Source organism: Panthera tigris, chromosome C1 (assembly GCF_018350195.1).
Source record: "Panthera tigris isolate Pti1 chromosome C1, P.tigris_Pti1_mat1.1, whole genome shotgun sequence".
NCBI lineage: Eukaryota > Metazoa > Chordata > Mammalia > Carnivora > Felidae > Panthera > Panthera tigris.
In genome coordinates, this window is record NC_056667.1 from 24910518 (window position 1) to 24931314 (window position 20797).

At 51.5% G+C, this 20797-nt stretch overlaps 1 protein-coding gene across 4 annotated transcripts in view; it reads right to left on the minus strand.

The window, feature by feature from the left end:
- Positions 1-13471: 13471 nt before the first annotated feature.
- The window catches only part of TRIM62 (tripartite motif containing 62), a 31143-nt gene continuing 23817 nt past the window's right edge, over positions 13472-20797 (minus strand). For all 4 annotated transcript variants that reach the window (XM_042996359.1, XM_042996357.1, XM_042996358.1 and 1 more), the window contains one exon: positions 13472-15771. In XM_042996359.1, coding sequence (XP_042852293.1) covers positions 15221-15771 — 551 coding nt within the window. In that variant the 3' untranslated portion in view covers positions 13472-15220. The remainder of the gene's footprint in view (positions 15772-20797) is intronic.

Genomic DNA, 20797 nt, shown 5'->3' on the forward strand with positions numbered 1-20797 from the left:
TTCTCAGTGAAGCCTTGCCCACCACCACTCTTTAAAAACTAACATTCCCACCCCAGCATTTTGTTATCTCTTGGTACCCTTCCCCTTCCCCCACCCCGCCCCATAGCTCACCTTCTGACATACTATACACTGTCTATTTGGAATTAAGCTCTTAAAGGCACAGATTTATTTTGTTCACTGCCCTGTCCCCAGTGCCTAGAACTGTGCCCTATACATAGCTGTTCCATAAATAACTGAAAGAAGGAATCTTTCAGATCTCAGCGTAGGCACCTCTCCCTTTTCTCCTCCTCTGTGCCTTGGTTAGGTATTGCTTTGTAAGCATTCATAGTATCCTCTATCTAATCATACTAAAGAGCGGTTGATCACAAGGTAATTTTTGTCTACTTTTTCTTCTTGCCAATCTGTTAACCCCACAAAGATATGGAGTATCTCTTAATTGCCAGCGTCACTTGGAGCCTGGATTTGTGCCTGTAGGCTAGGTGTTTAGTGTCTTTTGAATAAACTAGTCATGGAGGGAGGGGCGGGTGGGCATCTGGCCCCTTCGGCTCAGCTCCAGAGCAGCCAGGACCCTGCGGAGGAAGGGTCCTTAGGAAGGAAGGCACACACGGTGCCACAAGAGCTCTTTCTGCTCCTCCACTTAGCTAGGTGGCCTTGGCCTAGGACTGCCAGATAAATCTGTATTCAGACAAACGACGGACGCTTTTTTAGTAAACGATCATCCCGTGCAGTATTTGGGATACTCTTACAGAAAAACGTCACTTGTTTATCTGAAATTCAGCTCTAACTGGGCGTCTTGCATTGTATTTGCTAAAACTGGTAACCTTACCCTCTCTCTGGGTTTCGTTTTCCCCATCTGTGAAAGGGGGTATTTCTGGGAGACCAGCCTCGGGCGGCCCCCCAGGCGGAGGAATGCTCCCATAGGGGCTGTCCCTCCGCTGAGCCGTGTGGGAGCGCGCTGGTCTCAGGGGAGTTTCTCGCTGAGTGAATACGCGCAAGGCCCTGCCTGCAGGAGCTCGGTTTTCTCACTTAGCACCAGTCGAGGGCGGAAACGATTCCGCCAAGGCTTCAAGGAACACCGAACGCACGGCTTCCAACCGCGGCGTCCGCGGATTTCCGGTGGCGTGATGTCACTTCCGTGCCAGACAGCCTCCTAGGCTTCCAGCCCCCTGCTATCGCGCCCTCTGCCGGCCCGGAGGAGAAGCTGACTTCACCAAAGGGAAGAGAGAGCGGAGTCCATTGGTTGAAAGACGGACGTTGCTACCAGCCTCCACCAATGAAAAACCAAACCTTTGCCGCGGGCGGGGCTCCCACAGGAAAGGGGTCAGGCCGGGACGAAAGCGGCGTGGGAAGGCGGCGACCTGGTCTCGGCCGGGCTAGAAAGGCTCAAAGTAACACCGGAAGTGGGCATGTTACCCACCAGCTACTTCCGCCTCGCTTTACAAAGTGGGAGGGTCCTAGAGTAAAAGGACCCGGGATCTGTAGGGTGCGGGGAGGCTTGTCTTCAAATTTCCTCTATGTCTGTTCGTTTCGTACCCGAGAGGGTCACGTGATGAGTTCACGCAGAAAAACAGGGGCTTTGAACGAAATCTTGAGCCGGAGGCCAAGGTGATTTTACATTTTGAAAGAATAGAGTGCTTACTGTGTGCCATGCCCCGCCCTCGCCCCTCGCTCGCTTTATTTCATTTCATCCGCGCAAGCCTGTGAAGTTACTTTGACAGGTTCCTACCCCTCGCTGCCTGTGTTGTAATCCTGGTTCTGTCTGTTATTGCCTGTTTCCTGGGGCAGGTTCACATTTTGTGCCACAGTTTCTGCGTCTGTGAAATGGCATAATTGTCCTTACCTCATACCGTTGTTCTAAGGATTAAATTAATGAGCATTTAAAGCGCTTAGAACTGCACCTGACTTGCTAACCATAGCAACCATTTAAGTTATTTCCATTTACAAGCTAGGAGACCAAGGCTTAGATAGGAAGTAGCTTGGCTAGCACAGATAGTAACTAGTGAAGTCAGGTTGGGGCCTCAGCAGCAGAGGTTCGCAGACGTTATTGTGACTCAACTCTATCTCTGGGTCTTACATTCCACAGTTCAAATTCCTAGGAAGAGAGAATCTGAATAGATAGTTTAAATCAGGTATGTCTATTCCTGGGTCAATCCATTAAGGACTCTTTGTGAGCTGCTTGCTGTACATTTCCTCCCTCTACCCTCCAGCCTTTATATTCCTAAAGGGAAGTCTGAGTTCTGTAACCTCTAGGAGTCAGCAAACTTTTTCTGTTAAGGGCCAGATAGTAAATATCTTATGCGTTACAAGCCATACTATCTCTGTTACAACTGTTCCACTCTGCTGTGTACAGCAAAAGCAATCAGAGACAATACATAAGTGAACGGATATATGACTATGTTTCAATAAAACTTTATTTGTAAAACCAGGTAGTGGGTCATATTTTGCCAACTCCTACACCGTACTTTCCGTTTTTGCCTCCTATACTATCCTCTTCCACCATTCTTCCAGCAAGCTGCTAGTCATTCTTCAGTTCTTGGTTCAGATGCCACTTCTTGGAAATTTCCTTAACTCTCCTTCCCTGTCTGGTTAATGGCCTCTTCTCTATGCTTCCACAAACTCCTGTACCCCATCCAAGCCTTCTCATTGTCATTGTTCTGTTCCAAGCACTAGATTACTAGTCTGGATCTCATTTATCATTAAGAACCCAGCACCCAGCACACCTGGGTATCATTGGATGGGTGGAAGGAGCCGTGAATCTGTGGCTGGCGGACAGTCAGAGCAAATGTTTGAGACCTTAGGGCAGTGGTGAGAATGCTGGGCTTTTGTATTAGGTGTGTGAGACCCACTCCCTCTTTTTGTTGCTCCTCTGAATCCCAGAGCTCAGGCAGTGGGTAAGATAGAGGAGAGGCTCCAGGTTGGACAGGGGTTCGGGGCCCTGGCAATTTCCATGCCATCCAGGCTTTGCCTGTCAGGGGCTTAGGCCATGTTCCCCAGAAGAACCATGTAATAAGCAGAAACTCCATGACCTCAGGAAAGCAAAGATGATGTGGGTGTTTTAAGATATGACAAGTGGAAAATTCCAAGTACACTAAGCCTTGGATAATCTGATAAGCCAGTGCCCAGTTGGGATGAAATCAGGTATGCTCTCATCCAGTCCCTGGAGAAAGACTTCCTGCCCTTGGTGAGGTTCCCTGTGGAGACCCCACCAGGCCAGGGAAGGGGGGTTCCCAGAGAGATAGTGGGCAGCATGTGGCCAAGGGCAGCCTTGGTCTCATAGTCACCCAGAGCCACAGTTACAGGGGCTGCAGAATGGGCTTCCTGACCTGAGGGTTTGTGAGTAATGTCCAACAGAACCTGGACAAGGGCACAGGAGACTATGAGGCCATACAACATGGTTTCTTCTCATGAGAGGATTTCTTCTCTTGACTTAAGGGTCACATATATCACACCTTTGGGCAATGCAGATTTGATAGGGCTTTTCCCGAGTGTTATGCACAAGGAGACTGAGAATAAAACAGAAATGGAAACTCCTCAGTCTTTTGGCCCTTCAGTGGCTTACCTGCGCCCCTGATTGGGACGGTGGGCTGGGGTGGGCGGCCCAAGACCACTGGGAGCATGTCTTCCATAACATGCAGCTGAAGATCAGCAGACTGGATGAGGAGAACAGGGCTGGGACAATGATCACTGCAGGCTGCAAGCCACCCACGTGTGGCCAAAGGGAATGAGAAGTCAGGGCAGGGGTAGCAGACTGCTCCCAGGGGCAGGCAGTGCCCCTGCCCTCGGTAGCTGTGCCCACAGAATATTGGGGTCCCAGGTCTGGAGGAGGCAAGAACAGACTTGGAGGCAAAGATTGAGTGGCCTTGGGCAAGGAGCCAATAGTTCCTTTCCCCCAGTGGTTTACGCTTAGAAGTGTATGGTACTTGGTACACGGTTGTGGACTATTAGGGGAGAGAAGCGATGTTAATAACACCACGTGCTTTATATGCCTTGTCTTATCCAACCTGACAAGCTGCCCGTGATATTCCCCACCCCCCCTACCAGGTGGAGAAGCTGAGATGCAGAGGTTGGCTTGTCTGAGTTAGTAAGGGGCAGAGGCAGGATTTGAACCCAGGTCTGCATGCTGCCAGGTCTTCATGCTGTTGACGTGTTTCCCAAGAAGAATGGGCCAGCCCAGTAAGACAACACCTGGCGCGCAACAGTCCCTCAACAAATTCTAGCTCTCACTATGTATTAATATTAGATTGACCCATTTGGCCCTCAGAGTAAGGATAGATAGTATCATTCCCATTTCTCAGACAGGAAAACTGAGTCTAGGGAGGTGAAATGTCTTGCCTCAGATCACCCAGCTGGAAAGTGGCAAGGCCAGGATTCAAACCCGGGCTGACTCCTCTTTTCTCGTGTCTGCTAAGGTGCTTAGGCAGCAGAGGAATCCAGTACTACTGCCTTAGTTTATTCAGCTGAAGAATGGGAAGGTGTCCTTGGATCTTTAAAAGGCCATCCTATGAAAAGGAGGCCATTCTTGTCTGGGGGACACAGAAGACGGAGCTAGGAACAGTGGGGACACAAGAGGACCCACATAAGGAAAGTCCTCCTGATTATTATTGTCCAGTAGTGGGATGGGCTGTGGCAGAACTAATGAGCTCCCTGCCAACAAACATACCCAGGGATGCCACGGTTTGCGAGACTGCAAGGATCACACTCTGAGGGTCCTGGCACCGGCAGACCCGGAGGCCAGGGTCTCTGGCCCCAGAGCATGGGGGCTCTGGGTCCTGTTCCGTGGAACTGCCAGCTTGCTGTACCTGTCCTCACTGGGGCTCTTGTAGTAAAGGAGTGGGGCTGAGCAATACAGCTCTGAAACAGCCCCCAGTGCTCCGAGGAGAATTCTCACTCCTGTCTTTCTCTCTATCCTGTGCTTCAGCCTTACCAGCCTTTCAGCCTTCTTTTTGGACTCCCTGCCTCCAGCTTTGCCCTACCACATGCAAATATGACCTCACTTCTCCCCTGCTTCAAACCTTGCTGGGGCTCCTGGGTGGCTCAGTCAGTTAAGCGTGACTTCGGCTCAGGTCATGATCTCACGGTTCATGGGTTTGAACCCCATCAGGATCTGTGCTGACAGCTCGAGAGCCTGGATCCTGCTTTGGATTCTGTGTCTCCCCCTCTCTCTGCTCCTCCCCCACTCATGCTTGCGCGCGCGCTCTCTCTCTCTCTCGCTCACTCTCTCTCTCAAATAAACATTAAAAAAATAAAGCAAAACTTTGTCCTGGCTCCACAGTGTCCTCAGATGTCTCACAGAGTGGCATGGCCCAGCCCTGCTTTCCTTTCCAGCGGCATCGCTCTGCCTCCCTGCGTCACATTCAACCCTCAGCTACATAGCCTCATTTCTGGCTACCTTGCACATGCTGTTTCCTCTTCCTGGTACACTTTGCCCATCCTGCAGTTCTTCCTCATCCTGCAGATCTCTGCTTCTCCAGCAGCCTCTTCTCTAGCCTTGCCTCTGCCCATGTGCTGTGACTCTTTGATAGAGACCTGGGATGCACCTGTCATTGCTTATCTCAGTGACAGCACCTAGTAGGCACCCTCTGGGGGTTTGTTGGGTGAATGACTGAAAGAGAGAGGGAGAGAGTGGAGAGCACAGTGGGGCTGTTTTGGAGGAAAGTAGAGAAGGAGGGGAGTCCTCTGGCTGGACCATCCCCACCCCACATGTAATGCCACCTTTTCTTTCTTCAGAACTTGCCCAAAGCAATACTTCTTTGGACTGAACTCAGGGAGGGTGGACCCAGTGTGGGCTGACCAAATATGACCTTCCTCACCTGGCCACTCCACCCCCATTCAGTTCTGGGTGTCTTGACTCCAGCTCAAGGGCTCTTTCTGATTCATCAACTTCCCTCCTTGGAAATTAGCCAGTGCTGGGCAGTAGGTGGGGGTAAGCTGGACTTACCAAGCTCTGCCATGAACTTGCTGTGTCACCTTGAGGAATTCACCTTCCTTCTCTGACCTCAGTTTCCCCAACTGTAGCAAGGAAACAGATCCCTACACATATCGCAGGATGGTATGGGAATGGGAAGCTGACAAGGAGCATGGGTTTGGGAGTCACCCAGCCCTGGGTTCAAATCTGAACTCTACTGCTTAATTGGAAAATCATCTTAACTCTCTGGACTTAGTGTTCTTATCTGTAAAATGGGGATAAAAGTAGTACCTCCTCTCAGGCTTGTCATAAGGATTAACTGAGATGACAGCTAATAATAATTATTATACTAATAATGCTTCAAACAAGGCTTGGTGCACAATTAGATTCAATAAATCATAAGGTATGCAGGGACTTGGAGAGAAAATAGAGCATTTGGAAACATGGCTTCGAATTGGGTTATAGAATTCCAGAGTTGGGAAAATGCCTTAGGAACCACATGGTATGTTGGTGAGGTCACTGAGATCCACCCCCACCCTCACCACCCTCCCCCCGCCTGGAGCAGAGAAGGGTCTTGCCCAAGATCACGCTCAAGTCCACATTATTTGGCTGGAAAATTCCTGGGGCAGAGGGTGAGCCTGGGCTGGGAAGCTAGGTATTTGCTTTAGGAACCAGAAAATGTTCAAGTGGCTGAGCTCCCTCCCCACCACCCCTAGCATGGGCTTGACCCTGTTCCTTGCCCTGTCCCTTGAGTATGGGGGAAAGCTGGCTAAAGAGCTGGCTGAAGTACAAGGGTAAGTAATATTTTTCTTGAATCCCACATGCCACCACTTGAGTCTAGAGGCCTTCCTCTGCCTCAAAGTCCACCCGAGCCCTCCCCACCCCATGATGGGAGGAGCCCAATGTTCAAGAAAGTGGTAGAGGAAAGGAGCGGGGTTCTACTTACTGCACAGGAGGGTAATCTGTGGAGCAGTTGCAGGGGGGCTCTGTGCCCATCAGTGGGGTGTTGGGGCCTCAGCTCAGGAGGGGTGGAGGTAGGCAGGGGGTCAGGGCATTCCCCTTTCTAAAAAGGAGGGGAAGACCAAGGTTAGATCCTGGAGCAGCTGTGGCAACAGGCTCCCTACTCAGAAAGGAGGGCAGGAAAAGCAGGCCTCCAGGGGCTCTGAGATCAGACATCCCTCTTGGTGTTAAACTGATGCGTAGAAGACTTTTTGACAACCTGGAAAAATGAATACGATCTATTATAAAGTGGGGAAAACAGGCTATGGAGCAATAAGAAAGTGTGTTCTGATTCTTGTATATAAACATACTCACATGGGAAAAAAGACTGCAAATGTTATCACCCAAGCACCATCAGTGGTTATCTCTGAACAGTGGCTGATGGATGATTTTTCCTTTTTTGTGTCTTGACTGTATTTTCTAAATTTTCTATAATGAGCACGTAATAAGAAAAAGATTTACTCAGGGTGCCTGGGTGGCTCAGTTGGTTGAGCGTCTGACTTTGGTTCAGATCATGATCTCGTGGTTTGTGGGTTCGAGGCCTGCATTGGGCTCTGTGCTGACAGCCCGGAGCCTGGAGCCTGCTTCGAATTCTCTGTCTCCCTCTCATTCTTCCCCTCCCCCCTCAAAAAATAAATAAACATTAAAAAAATAAAAATAAAATAAACAATTTACTCAGGAAAGCGACATACTTTAAATGAGCAAGCCTTTGACCAACAATTCCATTTGTAGGAATTTACTCCACAGAACACACAGAAACATGAAGAATGATCATATTTTCAAAAAAGAAAGCTCTAGTTTTGTTTATGCATAAGCAAAAATGCCTGGAAGGACCTGAATCAAACTATTAACAGCTGTTGATTTCTGGGAGCCAGATGAGGGAGTTTTCTGCTTTATAGTCTTTCGTTTATTTGAATTGTTAAACAATGAGGGTAAGTTATTTTGTAATTTTTTAAAAAGGCAAACAATCAAACAACATTCCTGGTCTTTGCTGGCTCTCTCTGGTTCTCCCAGTGTGGAATCTGGCTGGGATGGGGGGCAGGACAGTGGGCTCACCCTGTGGGCTCAGTTTCCATCCAAGCATCTTTAGGGAGGAGATTTCTCTGGTCTCTAAGATTGCCCCCCAACTTGGAGCTGGGGTGCTTCAAGATCCAGCTTTGGCACTAGCCAGTTCCAGCCAGCAACCATTTCTTGAGCCTGTCTCTGCACCCAGTGGGCAGAGCTGGGGTATGTGATCCCTGCCTCAAGATGTTCGTGATGGTGGGAGATTGAGTTCTTCTAGGTCTGAAAGCCTGGGATAGCTGCACCTTGGGTGGATGAAGGACGAATACGATTTCCACAGGAGGAAAAAAGGAGGGAAAGGGCATTCCAGGCAGGGGAATGAGTATGACAGAAGCAGAGGTGTTAAGGACCAAAGCATGCTTAACATGCTCCATTTGGGATCCTAATGTTCTGAGTGCTCTCCTTCCACCATTATATGCAGTCTTTCTCTCTTCCACAGGCAGCCCCTGGAAATGGAAAAGCCATGCCATGGCCAGCACCCTGTGTAGGGGTGTTGGGGACAGGGAGTGATGCCTGAAGCCTGGGCCAAAAGCAGCGCTTGCATTGGCCAGGTACACGGGGGCCACTGCCACTGCTAGCCAGCTCTGTGCCCATCCAGTAACAGCTGCTCTCGTGCTGCCCGAATAGAGTCATTTTAAAAAAGCCCCCTCTTTCTTTCTACTGTCCCTATAAACTTTTGCCTACCTGCTTGGTGTGGTCCCTGAAATCCCACCTCTGGCTACTCTTTCAGGAGTGGCTCTATTATGAATGCACAGAGGATGGGAAGGGGGCAGCATCTCGAACCATAAGCCAGTTATCCTGAGAAGCACAGGAGGGTGTGTTTTGATGGAGGAAGGAGTGTGACAGAGGAAGAGGGAGGGTGAAGGGGTGGGCAATGTGGGGCAATTTCCCCGAGACAGCCTCAAGCTAGAACCTTAGAACTCGAGTTTGCCCCATCACCCAGGGCTACCCATCCCTTTTGTGGAACCAATGAAGAATGAACACTCTTAAGGTGGAGATGAAGGGGACTGTCCAGGGTTACTGGAGAGTCAGGGATGGAGCCAGAGTCCACTCCTGGTTTAGCAAGGCTCTCCCAGGTCTCGACCCTGCATTCCACACCTGTGAGATGCACACATGTCCAGCCAGCTCTGCTTTTTCTGGGACCTCCTGGAGCCCTTATCTGCATCTCCCTTCTCCCAGTGGCAAGAACATTGCTGCTGGGCCCCAGGACCTCATTCCTGGTTTGTAGATCTGGCAGTTTGGTGAGGGAGGGGCTTCTGCCTGGGGTTTGTGGTAGACAGAGGAAGCAGGCCCAGCGGCTCAGCCTACAGGGTGTGAGGGGGCAAAAGCCCCTTCCCTAGGAAAAAAAATTCCAAAACCTTTAAATCACCGAAGTCCCAGGGCTAACTCTCGTGCCATGGAATCAGGGGACCCCCTTGGGCTATCGCCCCTGATGTCCTCACTTACTTGGAACTCCCTGTGGGTCCAGCAGCTGCCCAGGTGACTTTGTTCCTACTGTGGCTGATTCTGGCTCCAGACTGTGTTGCCAGCAAAGGAGGTCCCAGGTGTAGGCAGGCACCAACTGGCTTTGCCCTGGAGAAGAGGATTAGGGTCCAGGCTAACTGTCCCTTGTTCTTGGGGTAAAGGACAGAGAAAGGCACTCCGGTCCTGGTGCCCAGGGCTGTGGGGGCCATGGCCACTCCCTTTTTCCTTCTGCTCAGACTCCAGGTTCCCCAGGGGTGGGAGGAGGCACCAGAATCCACTGAAGGGAGATTGAAGGTTATGTGGAAAGAGCGTATGGCGGGGAGGCAGGAGGCCTGGGCCAGGCCTGGCTATGGCCCACAGGCTGGTGTCTTCTCATTTGGGTCATAGTTTTCTTCTCTGTAAAGTTGATGTCAGTGGTCTCTCAGCAGCCATCCTGTGATGCTTACTGACATGTTCAGTTGGGTTGTCTCCATCGCAGAGAGGATTTCCCAACCCTGTGACCCCTTTGTGCTCTCCTCCTCTCTGAGGGGTGCAGGTGCTGACTGAGGGTACCCCTCCACCCCTGCTGACCTTAGACATGAGATCCTTCTCTGAGCGCCTCCCTCTTCAGTCCTGCTCCAGCCCCCTTCCAGCTGGTCCTCTGTGCTCCTTTTCCTTGCCTAGGCGGGGCCTTCTCAGCTGGCTGCTCTTCCTCTCCTGTGTACTGATTGGGAACCAGGACATCAGGTCTTGGCTCTGCCATGTGCTATATGCCTTTGAGCTAGGAATCAACCCTCTCTGGGCCTCAGGATCCCCCATTGGCATTCAGGCTTGATCACACTCAGGACCACAGTTTTGGGGAACTCAACAGGAATTGGGCTTTGTGCCCCTGGATCCAGCCTCTTGAAAGGTCCCCCTTGTCATGACATCAAAGTAGGAAGCCCCTAGGCCTCTGGTCCAAAGTGGCAGTCCTTCCCATACTTCATCTAATTCCCGGGGTGAGTGGGGGGCATTCTGAAATAGTCAGAAATATAATAGAACTGTCAAATTTGTGAAAGAAGATAAAAGACTTTTATTCTGTACCCAGTGTAAAACAAAAACAAACATACTGTCATTTCATCCAGATAAAAGGAAAAACAAAGGAAAATGAACACATTTCAAAATAAAAGTATCCTTTCCTGCTATTTTTTTTTTGGAGGCTATGCTTCCTTACTGCATCTCTCTTTCTATATCTGTTTCTACTCTGTTTCCCATCACCCTTTCTTCAAGGGTGGGTCAGGATTCCCAGGGAGACAGAGTAGAATCGTGGGTGTCCCAGAGGAAGGAGAAATAACCGCTCCCGGGTGGGCAATAATGATGATTCAGCACCTTGGCCAGCACCCACTACTCCCCTCCCTCCCACCCCCCAACCAACCCCACTCCTCTCCAAGCCCCCTTCATTTAAGCCTGTGACATGGCCCTTTGCAGCTGACCTCCTGGTGAAGTGTTTGGGGATGGTGAACATCCCCAGGACCCAGGCAGGATGAGAGGAAGCCGGGAATGCTGCCCAGGTGTGAGCTGTCAGCCTCCGGGGACAACCTCTCTGGCTGAGCTCTGTGCTGCCAAGAGACGTCATCTCTGTTGTTTTCTGTTCCTGCTGGCACCCCAGAGAGAAAGACCCAGAGCGAATGGCCTTGTTAGGTTCTGACTAGGACAAACCCTGCATTAGGCTTACAGAACCCTGGCCAATCAGAGCCAGAACCTTGGCAATCAATTAACTAGATTCCTAGTCCCTCCCCAATAGAGATGGGGAAACTGAGGCCCAAGGAGAGAGAGAAGGACCTGCTTAGGGTCACATAGTGCCTTCTTGAGTCTACCCCTGACCCTGAGAGACACATGAGGCTTGGTTTGAAGTTGAGGCTTGACTCACAATTGCACAAATGCACAATGGAATGGAGCCAGGGTTAAAGTCCCACTTTGAACCCCAAGGGAGATCACAGTTTTGGTGTCCCCTGCCTGTCACTGAAGTGGTCCTCAAAGTTGAGAAGCATTTCCCAGGAGGTCCAGAGAAGAGTTTGGCTTTAGCTTTGGATGGGCCTGGGTCTGTTTCCAGCTCTGTTGAGTACTGGCTGTGGATCCCCTGGGAGGTAATGTTTCTCCACCAAACACTCAGATAATGATACCAACCTCATGGGCTTGTCTTGATATTAGATAAGTACCAGCACTTTGCCTGGGATCCAGATAGGGATACTCTCCTCCTATCAGTTCTCTCCTGCTCTGGGTAAGACCTTTGTTGATCCCTCCTCCCTCCCCAATGCTGAGATGCCTTTGCCTCCCCTCTTTGCTTGCCTGTGTTAAATGGGGGATTCCGGGTATCATTCAGCCTGACAACTCCAGATTCCTTCATTCATGAATTCTTTGGACCCTGAGAGACACATGAGCCTTGTCTTGCAGTTGAGGCTTGACTCACAATTGCACAAATGCACAATGGTATGGAGCCAGGGAGATGCACTGATTTCCCAGAGTCCCAAGTTAGGTGTGCAAATTAGCTCCCTACAGTCACTCCCAGACACTAGGAAATGGAGAGTAAATACCGGGAAGTGGCCACCACTTCTTGGACCTTGTGCCAAGGCTGAGTAGGGGAAGGGTAAGAAGGACTGTGGAGGGGGTACTGCCTCCCCAGAAGACAGATGCGCTGAGCAAAGATGGAGGGACATGGCTTTGGGGCAGCCAGTGGGGCAGGCGGGTTGGGGATACTTTAGTCTCAAAATCACCTCCCCCCAAACTGGGTGCTCTCCATCAGCCGATCAGAGACCTTTCCTTCTGCTCCTGCCAATCCCCCCAATCCTTGTTCATGCCCCTTTTTCTAGAACTCCAAGCAATTCAACAACTGGGGTGGTTCCTTCTCCTCTCTCTCCAGCTCCAGGTATAGGCGAAGATCCATCTGGAGCCTCAGGGAGCATCCAGTGTAACCCCCTTCATCTGCAGGGGACGAGACTGAGGAAAGGGCCTTCAGGGTACAAAATGAGTCAGCACAGAACTAAGACTAGGCTCAGGACTCCTGTTTCTCAGCTGTGGGGGGCCCAGGGCTTTGCCACTTAGAGTGTACACAGCTCATCTGTCCATATGCAGGGCCCTGCCTGACTCCTGGTCAGACTCCTTCCCCATGAGTCAGAGGTAGGATGGACCTCCCTGTACACAGCAGACCTGGGGACATTTCTGGCTTAGGTAGTCCCACACTCCACACAAGGCATAAGGAGGAAGATAGACTCCTTAAGGTCAGGTGTCTTAGGGCACTGACTCCTGGAGACAGGTAGAGTGGGAGGCAGGACCTCCCTAAGTGCACTGCATTTAGCAGCTTACCAATAAATCGTATGAGATGGGTGTTATTACCCTCATTTTCTCTGTGGAAAAACTGAGGCCTAGAGAGGCTAAGCCATTTCTCTAAAGTCACACAGCAATGGAGCTCGGATTCAAGGCCAGGCACTCTTATAGAATTCAAGAGACCATGGCACGGTCTCATGAGCTCCCCTCTGCTCTCAAGGCTGCCATGACCCCCTCCTCCAGGCAGACTGCCAGTCTTCCCTGACAAGTAAGTTGTGATGTGAGTGCTGGCTTTAGAACTCCGTTCTTTTTTTTTTTTTTTTAATTTTTTTACGTTTTTATTTATTTTTGAGACACAGAGAGACAGAGCATGAATAGGGGAGGGTCAGAGAGAGAGGGAGACACAGACTGTAAAGCAGGCTCCAGGCTCCGAGCTGTCAGCACAGAGCCCGACGCGGGGCTCGAACTCACGGACAGTGAGATCGTGACCTGAGCCGAAGTTGGATGCTTAACCGACTGAGCCACCCAGGCGCCCCTAGAACTCCGTTCTAATCCAAGTTCCACTGCTTCCCAGCATGGACTTGGGACTGTGGGCAAGTCATGTCTTCTCTCTGAACCTCATTTTCCACCTCTGTCAAGTGGGCATAATATTACATACCCAGTAGGTTTGCTTTGTGGATTAGCCATGTTAATACATGAATACCACCTGGGACAGAAAAGGCAGGCCTTTGTCAAAATGAATAGAACTGACCACTGACATTCTGTAACTTTAATTTAATACAAATTCATCATAACTCACAAAATGGGAAACATTTAAAATAAAAATACTGCTGGGGGGTGGCCCAGCTTCTGGTAGATGAAGGGGTGAGGTGAGAATGAGGATTCCTCCTGCCCACAGGGGACCCCAATGGGCAGCAGTTGTGAGGTGGGAGCCCCCCAAGTTCAGCTAGTCTGGCTCCTTTGGGATGAGGGTGGTCAGGGACCCCACAAGCTCAGAATCTAGGCTCCAGGACTAGAGAGCGAAGTGAAGGCTTGAGACATTCGGCCAGTGCTGCGGATAGATCCACCTCTTGGGCTCCTGCCCTCGGGCAGGGACAGGGCCACGGAGCAGGACACGTGGAGGCTCTGCTGCTTCAAAGCCAAGGCCTGGAGGTGAACTCCAGTGACAAAAACTGTGGATGGGCTTGTTCAACACCTAAACATCCTTCCGGGCCTTTTTGCATGGCTGCAGTGAGAAGAAAGAAAACTACGTTTCCCAGGCACCCTTGCCACCAAAGTTCTGGATCTGATTTATGTTTCCCCAACAGTATCCCTCACAGAGATTTGGATTTGAGAACTAAACTGAGTGGGACAGAGGCAAGCCTCAGGACACCAATTTGCCGGCCCGGCCAGCAGTGGAGGGAACACAGTTCTGCGGTCAGCAGCTTCCTGATGCAGTGGCTTCCTGCAGGTGGGAGCCGCAAGTTGTTCCTGGAAATTCAGCAAGGAGTCTGCTCCTCCAGCCCTTCCAATGATTTTGCAAATCAGGGATGTGATAATAAATGCTGTCAAATTAAACTAGCTAAAGCAGCTCTTGTTTTCTGCAACAGGATCCTAACTGAGACAGACGCCAAGCCTGATGGGAAGTCCCAGCCAACAGCCTGTCCCAGTGCTCGCCTGAGACAAGTGTTCCCCTCAGCCTCCCCGCACCCTAAGCCTGGTCACAGAGGCCGGTTTGGACCCTTATTTAAGCCTCTGGAGACCTCCATCACCCAGTGATGCGTGTCCTGCAGCTGCTTTTAGGCTACCGGGCTCTGCATCAGCCTTGCGTGCCATCATCCTGATTTTAGACCCGCGGGCTGGAAGTTGGTGGCACAGTGACCGTAACACGTGGGTTCAGTGACCAGGTGCCTCCCACAGGCCACAGCATCATCTCTACCTGCAGGTCAGTGGGAGAAACAGGAACCATAAAGCTCTTGGTCCAGAGGTAGAAGGAGAGGTGGTTCTCGGGAACCCTAGGACCAGCTACAGCCTGTGTCCACTGTGGGCTGGGATCAAGGGTCAAATGGCCCACGGTGGGGTGCCGGCCAAGTCTTAGACCTGGAAGCATAAGTGGGTTTCATGTATCTTTCAGGCTGCCAACTGCTGGCAACACTCTTGACACATCCTGAGGTCAGGGCATGTGGGCAGGAGGGAGACAGGGAGAAGCTCCCCCTCCCCGCCGCCCAGAGGATGGGGATGAGGGCTGGGCAGGGGCCGCCCTGAGGAGAAGCCATGTCACATCCTGGGACCAAAGCTGCCTCCCCATCAAGGTCAGAACTACAGGACACCAATGCTGATGGCATTTAAGAATCATGGAGCATGACCACCAATATAGAAGGGAAATGGAGGCTGAAGGGTAAACACCCAGCCCGAGGCCTCACGGGGTGTGGGGGCTACACTGGACCGGAGTCCTGGCCTCTGTCCCCTGGGCAGAGCTCTTGCTGGTGGCCGTGGCCCAGGTGGCCCCTGTGGGCTCCCTGCGCCGTCCTAGATGCGGACCGTGTTGATCCTCAACGGCTGCACGTTCTTGCCGTTGGCGTGGCTCTGCCCCGGGCTGAAGTAGGAGCAGAGCTTGCCCGGGAACTTCTCGCGGAATGTGTAGAGCCAGGACATGTCGTCGGCGTTGTAGAAGATGAGCAGGCCTTGGTCGTAGTCCAGGAACACGCCCACCTTGTCGAGCTTGTCGCGGACGTTGAGCCGCGTCCAGGGCTCGGTGCAGGCACTGTACTGGTTGCCATCATGCATGACGATGCAGTAGAAGCCGCGGCTGGGCTGGATCTGGATGCTGCCCTTGCGGCTGGCCGCCTCGTGGGCCAGCCCGATCACCCACTGGGTCTTCTCCGCCACCACCACCTCCCAGTAGTGGACGCCGCTGCTGAAGGCCTCGGAGCCCAGCACCGACACCTCCACGTCGAAGCGCTTTGGCGAGTCCTGCAGCGGCTGTGGGTGCAGGTTGCCATAGGCCACGATGGTGCAGTCGTCGGACAGGATCAGGCGCTGGTGGGCAGTGCCCGGGTCCAGGGTCAGGGCGGCGGGCACTGCAGGGGGCGGAGGAGGGAGGAAAGATAAGTGGGGAGAAGGTTGGGGATCCACTCTGTGGTGTCTCCCCGAGGGCCAGGTTCTGGTTGGTGCCCAGGAGGCTGTGTGATGCTGAACACATGTGATGCCTGCCCTCTCTGGTCCTCAGCTTCCTCCTCTGTAAAATGGAAGGGCGATAGCTGAAGTCCTTCCAGATTTAAGCCTGGCTGCAGGGGAGCAGAAGCTGTGGCTGCTTGTTCGTTGCCAATGCCTGGGGCAAGGACATAGTGGGCACCCCACAAAAGTTTGCTGAGTAAACCATAATGAAATCCAGAATTAGGGAACTTCAGAACTGAGAGAGCTTAAAGATTATCCCAGGTGCTGGTAATCACCCTGGGACTGGGGGATAAGGAAATCTGTGGGGTGGGGTGTGGGTTTCCTCAGTAGGTGGGATCCATGCATCTAAATGCCCTGAATGAGGGGCGCCTGGGTGACTCAAGTTGGTTAAGCATCCGACTCTGGCTCAGGTCAGGATCTCACAGCTCGTGAGTTTGAGCCCCGGGTCGGGCTCTGTGCTGACAGCTCAGAGCCTGGAGCCTGCTTTGGATTCTGTCTCCCTCTCTCTCTGCCCCTCCCCAGCTTGCATTCTGTCTCTCTCTCAAAAATAAACATTAAAAAAATTAAAATTAAAAATAAAAAAAACATTAAAAAAATAAACATTAAAAAAATTTAAAAAAATTTGTAAATGCCCTGAATGAAATGCACAGGGAAGTCCCACGACCCCTTTGCCACCCATAAATTTTCAAATGCTCAAGCAGACAATCATGTGGATGAAAAATCACTTTTATAATGACCTAAAATTACAACTTAACTCCCTTTTATGTATAAACAGGAAATCTTTTTTTTAAGTTTTTATGTTTATTTTTGATAGAGAAAGAGAGAGAGAAAGAGAGAGAGAGAACGTGAGCAGGGGAGGGGCAGAGAGAGACAGAGACCCAGAATCCGAAGCAGGCTACAGGCTCTGAGCTGTCAGCACAGAGCCTTACCGGGGGACTTGAACCCACAAGCCAGGAGATCATGACCCGAACTGAAGTTGGATGCTTAACCGACTGAGCCACCCAAGTGCCCCGGGAAGGAAATCATTTTGTACAGTTTTAACAGACTGAGTATTACTACCATGTAAACTGAGGGAGACTGAACTTGGTTTGTTTGGAACTTTGCTGAGAATTGTTCACTTTTCGGGAAAGTATATGTCTGAGAAAAATGCCACTGACTCATACAACCTACCTGTTGTGGACCATATGTGAGGCACAGTCGTGTTTCATCTACGGTGTGAGCACCTGACTGCTTCATTATGTTTTCCACTGTGGCTGTGAGTGAGCACGTACAGATTGGCATACACAATATTTTATTATAAATCATTTCCTTCTATTTTTCCTTTACACTGTCATCAGAGTATGTATATACATACCTGTATATATACAGTTTCTCAAGTTTATATACATAGTGCAGTTGTGGAAAGGTTATTATTACCTTTGAGACATTGCAAACTATTTGTTATGAAATGTAGGTGACAGGTCTGAAAAAGCGGAAAACCATGGATTCTAGGCCGACTCTTCCACTTGACAGATGGGGAAAATGAGACCCAGGGAGGAGAGGTGACTAATCTCAGGTCACCCAGCACTCAAAGGCAGGGCGAGGACTAAGCAAGGTCATGTGCAATCCAGCCCCAGCTCTACCTGTCACACGTCACTTCCACCACACGCAGCCCCGACACCTTCACCCGGACTGCCCCTCCACTGCCTCCTCCCTGCTTGTTGTAATCACCTCTGCATGAGGCTCAACTCCAGGGCCCATCTTGTGAGAAGCCTTCCTGGTTGCCCACAGGAAGGTGGTTGCTCCCTGGTTGCTCTTTCTTCTGAAATTCCTTAATTTTGTGTTCTGGTTGTATAAGGGGTATTGTCTTCTGTGCCCACATCTTTTTGCACCATTTGCACCAGGAGGGTAAGGGCTGTGTACCATGCAGATAGGCTGTCCCTTGTGCGCCCGGTGCCCAGCAGAGAGACAGGCATGGTGAGCGTTTCCAGAAAGGCTCACCAAATTAAACTGGCCCTTGCTTGTGTTCTCGTGGACAGGTGGCACAGGCTGGGTCATCCTGTTCCGGGCTGGCCACACTGGCTTAGCAGGTCTGGCTCTCAGAGTCTCATGCACTCTCATGCCAAGGGTTCTATTTACTCTCTCCTCCGTGACGGAGCTGATGCCCAACCAGAAGATGGAGAACCTGGAAGTGGCCTTCCTGAGCCTGGATGACCATTTCCAGGCCAGAGCAAGACAGAGGCGAGGAAGGGTGAGGAAAAGGAATCCTGCTGCCAGTACCCGGGAGCGAACAATTTCTTCATCCTGCTCTCTGGCGGTTTCGTTGTCTGGTGAAGCAGGAGCATGACTACACTTGGCTGGAGCCTTACCCCCTCCTTCTATCACCTCTGTTGGCTGCACGCATGCACGGAAATAAAACGCCTCAGTGGTGGCAACTGTCACCAACAGGGAGCAACAGCCAGTTTCTGAACTGGTGCGCCCGTTCACAAGGCCACTAACAAAGCTGACCGTTGACTTACATCGAGCTCTTTCCACGAGCTCTGTTAGGAGTAAATTTAGTTTTGCATTTTACATTCTCCTTTCCTGTTCTTTGAACTCAGAGGGATGCATGGAAACAATTAGCCCTGTGAATAGAGGGGTCAGTCAGTGGAATCACAATTCTCTATCCAGGGACATGGAAGAGGGGGAGTCAGGGGAAGGAAGACACTGGATCAGTGGACATATGTTTTACCCTGTGGTCCGAGCGGTCACAGGGCAGCCTGTCAGAACCAGAGGCTCCTGCCACATGGAATGTAGGAATTCCCACAGTGGGGTCAGGAGGTGAGAGGTGGAGGGAGGTGTAGGAAGTTATGTGTGAAGGGAGGTAAGGGAAAGAAAAATCTAATTAGACACAGATGGGCCACTCCTCCCGGCTGTGGAATGCGGGTCACACTCAGGCGTGTACAGAGGAAGGGTTAGAGCACGCACAAAGCCACGGTGTGGGCAGCGGCAGTTCTGAGTGCCACGCGGGAGCCTGTGGTGCTCAGGATGATCTAGGAGGTCAGCAACAGGCAGGAACTGCAGCTCAGGGCAGAAGGACCGTGCGACGGGGCGGGGGGAGGGGCGGAGACACTAGCACACCAGACTAGGGCTCAGCCCCAGACTCTCAAGCCTAATGTGGGGCAACGTGGGCCACTTCCAGTGCCACCGACGAGTGGGGAGGGCGCTCCAGGAGGCAGCCAAGTGGGCTCTCAGTGGTTCTGAGATTGGGCCCACAAAGATGAGCCTGCAGTGCAGAGGAAATCCTGACTGCGTAGAGTGCCAGCTCCTTGGGCGTGGAGCCTCAGCTTGGAAGCCCAGGGGACTGGGTGAGGGCAGGGCCCGCCACTCATTGGGTGGGCCTAGGGGCGGGGTCTGCTGTTCATTGGGCAGTGCTGGCAGTAGAGGCGGGACTAGGTGGGGGAGGGGCCTGATAACTGGGTGCTGGGTTCCACATCTCAGGGGCAGGGCTAGGGGCGGGGCCTGGTATTCTTATTGGCATAGGGCGTGGCCTGATTCTCAGAAGCTTTTTACACTCCAAAGGACAGGCTGGGGTCCACCTCCAGGGTCTCCCATCTACTCATAAACAGAGGTTCTGTCTTCCAGGCCTCCTTCCCACCCTCCCTGAGGCGACGGCTGGCAGGAGTAACAGCCTTCAGACCACAGACAGACCTAGAAGGGGGCCTAGCAACACCTTTTCTCCGCTCTGAGACGTCAGTCCGGGGTGGAGACTGGCAATCCCTCCACCCATCCTTTATCCTTGGGAGAAGTGCCAGACCTCAGCAAAACAAACCAGTCCCCCGGGGTTCACTATAGTACAGATCAGAGCTCTTTTCTAGGTCCTGACACACTGTTTTATAAAAACAAAAAGCAGGTATTGAAGCAGCCCATTTAAGCCTGAGACCTCGAGGTCAAAGGCATTTAGGGCGGGCATGGACTGTGGAGTCCCCAGGAAAATGTGTTCTGGCCATCTTAAACCACACATCACAGGCCCAAGCAGCAGAGAAACCCCCTAGTCAAGTACTATCACTTGGCAGCAGATGGCTGGTTCCTCTTTGTTCTCAAGGACAGTGGCTTGACCCTTCAGAAGCCTGATAGGACAGGAGACGCTGCCAGCTCTTTCCTCTGGCCAGGCCCTTACATAATCTGCTGCCCCAGTTCTCCCACCTCTTCGGCCCCCTCTGCGCCATACTGGCATTTGAGAAACACGTTCACACCCACTGGTTCATGGGAATACCACAGCAGCCCTAGGAGTGCAAGTTACCATCCCATTTTCCAGAAGAGGAAACTGAGGCTCCAAGGAGACTTCTCTGAGTTAAGTGGCCTGCTCAGGTTGCCACTTGGGGTGGAAGTAGAGTTGGAACTTGAGTTAAAGCCTTGTCACACCGTGTTCTTTCCTCTGTGTGGCTCCAGAAAGCCTGCTCAGCAAGACTGAGGAACCAACTGATTTGTCATTATAATAATGATAAACAAGTATCAAGTTCTTACTAAGTTCCAGGATTATTATCACAAATAGATAATTTTATTTAATTCTTATCCTTAGGCTGGGAGATAAATCACATCTTCTCCAACCCTGTTTTACAGAGGAGAAAACTGGCCCAGAGAGGGCAGTGATTTGCCCTGGGCTACACAGCTAGGTGGTGAGCATGCTGGAACCCACAAATGACTGGATTCAGGTGAGCAGGGGGAGGGGCGAGCCGCCCAGAAGAGGCAGATGGTAAAAGCAAAGGCAGGCAGTGTCTGGTGTCCTGGGAGCAGAGGCCACCTGGTCTGGCTGGGGAGAAAGTTTGTGCTCGGGGGCAGCAACAATCAGGCCAGGCAGTTGGAGGGTTTCCAATGTCGGCTGAAGGGTGGGACAGGGGGTGGGTGGTGGGTAGAGAGTGGAGGTTCCAAAGCAAGGGGAGTGACAGGTGCTAAATGGAGTTCTCAGAT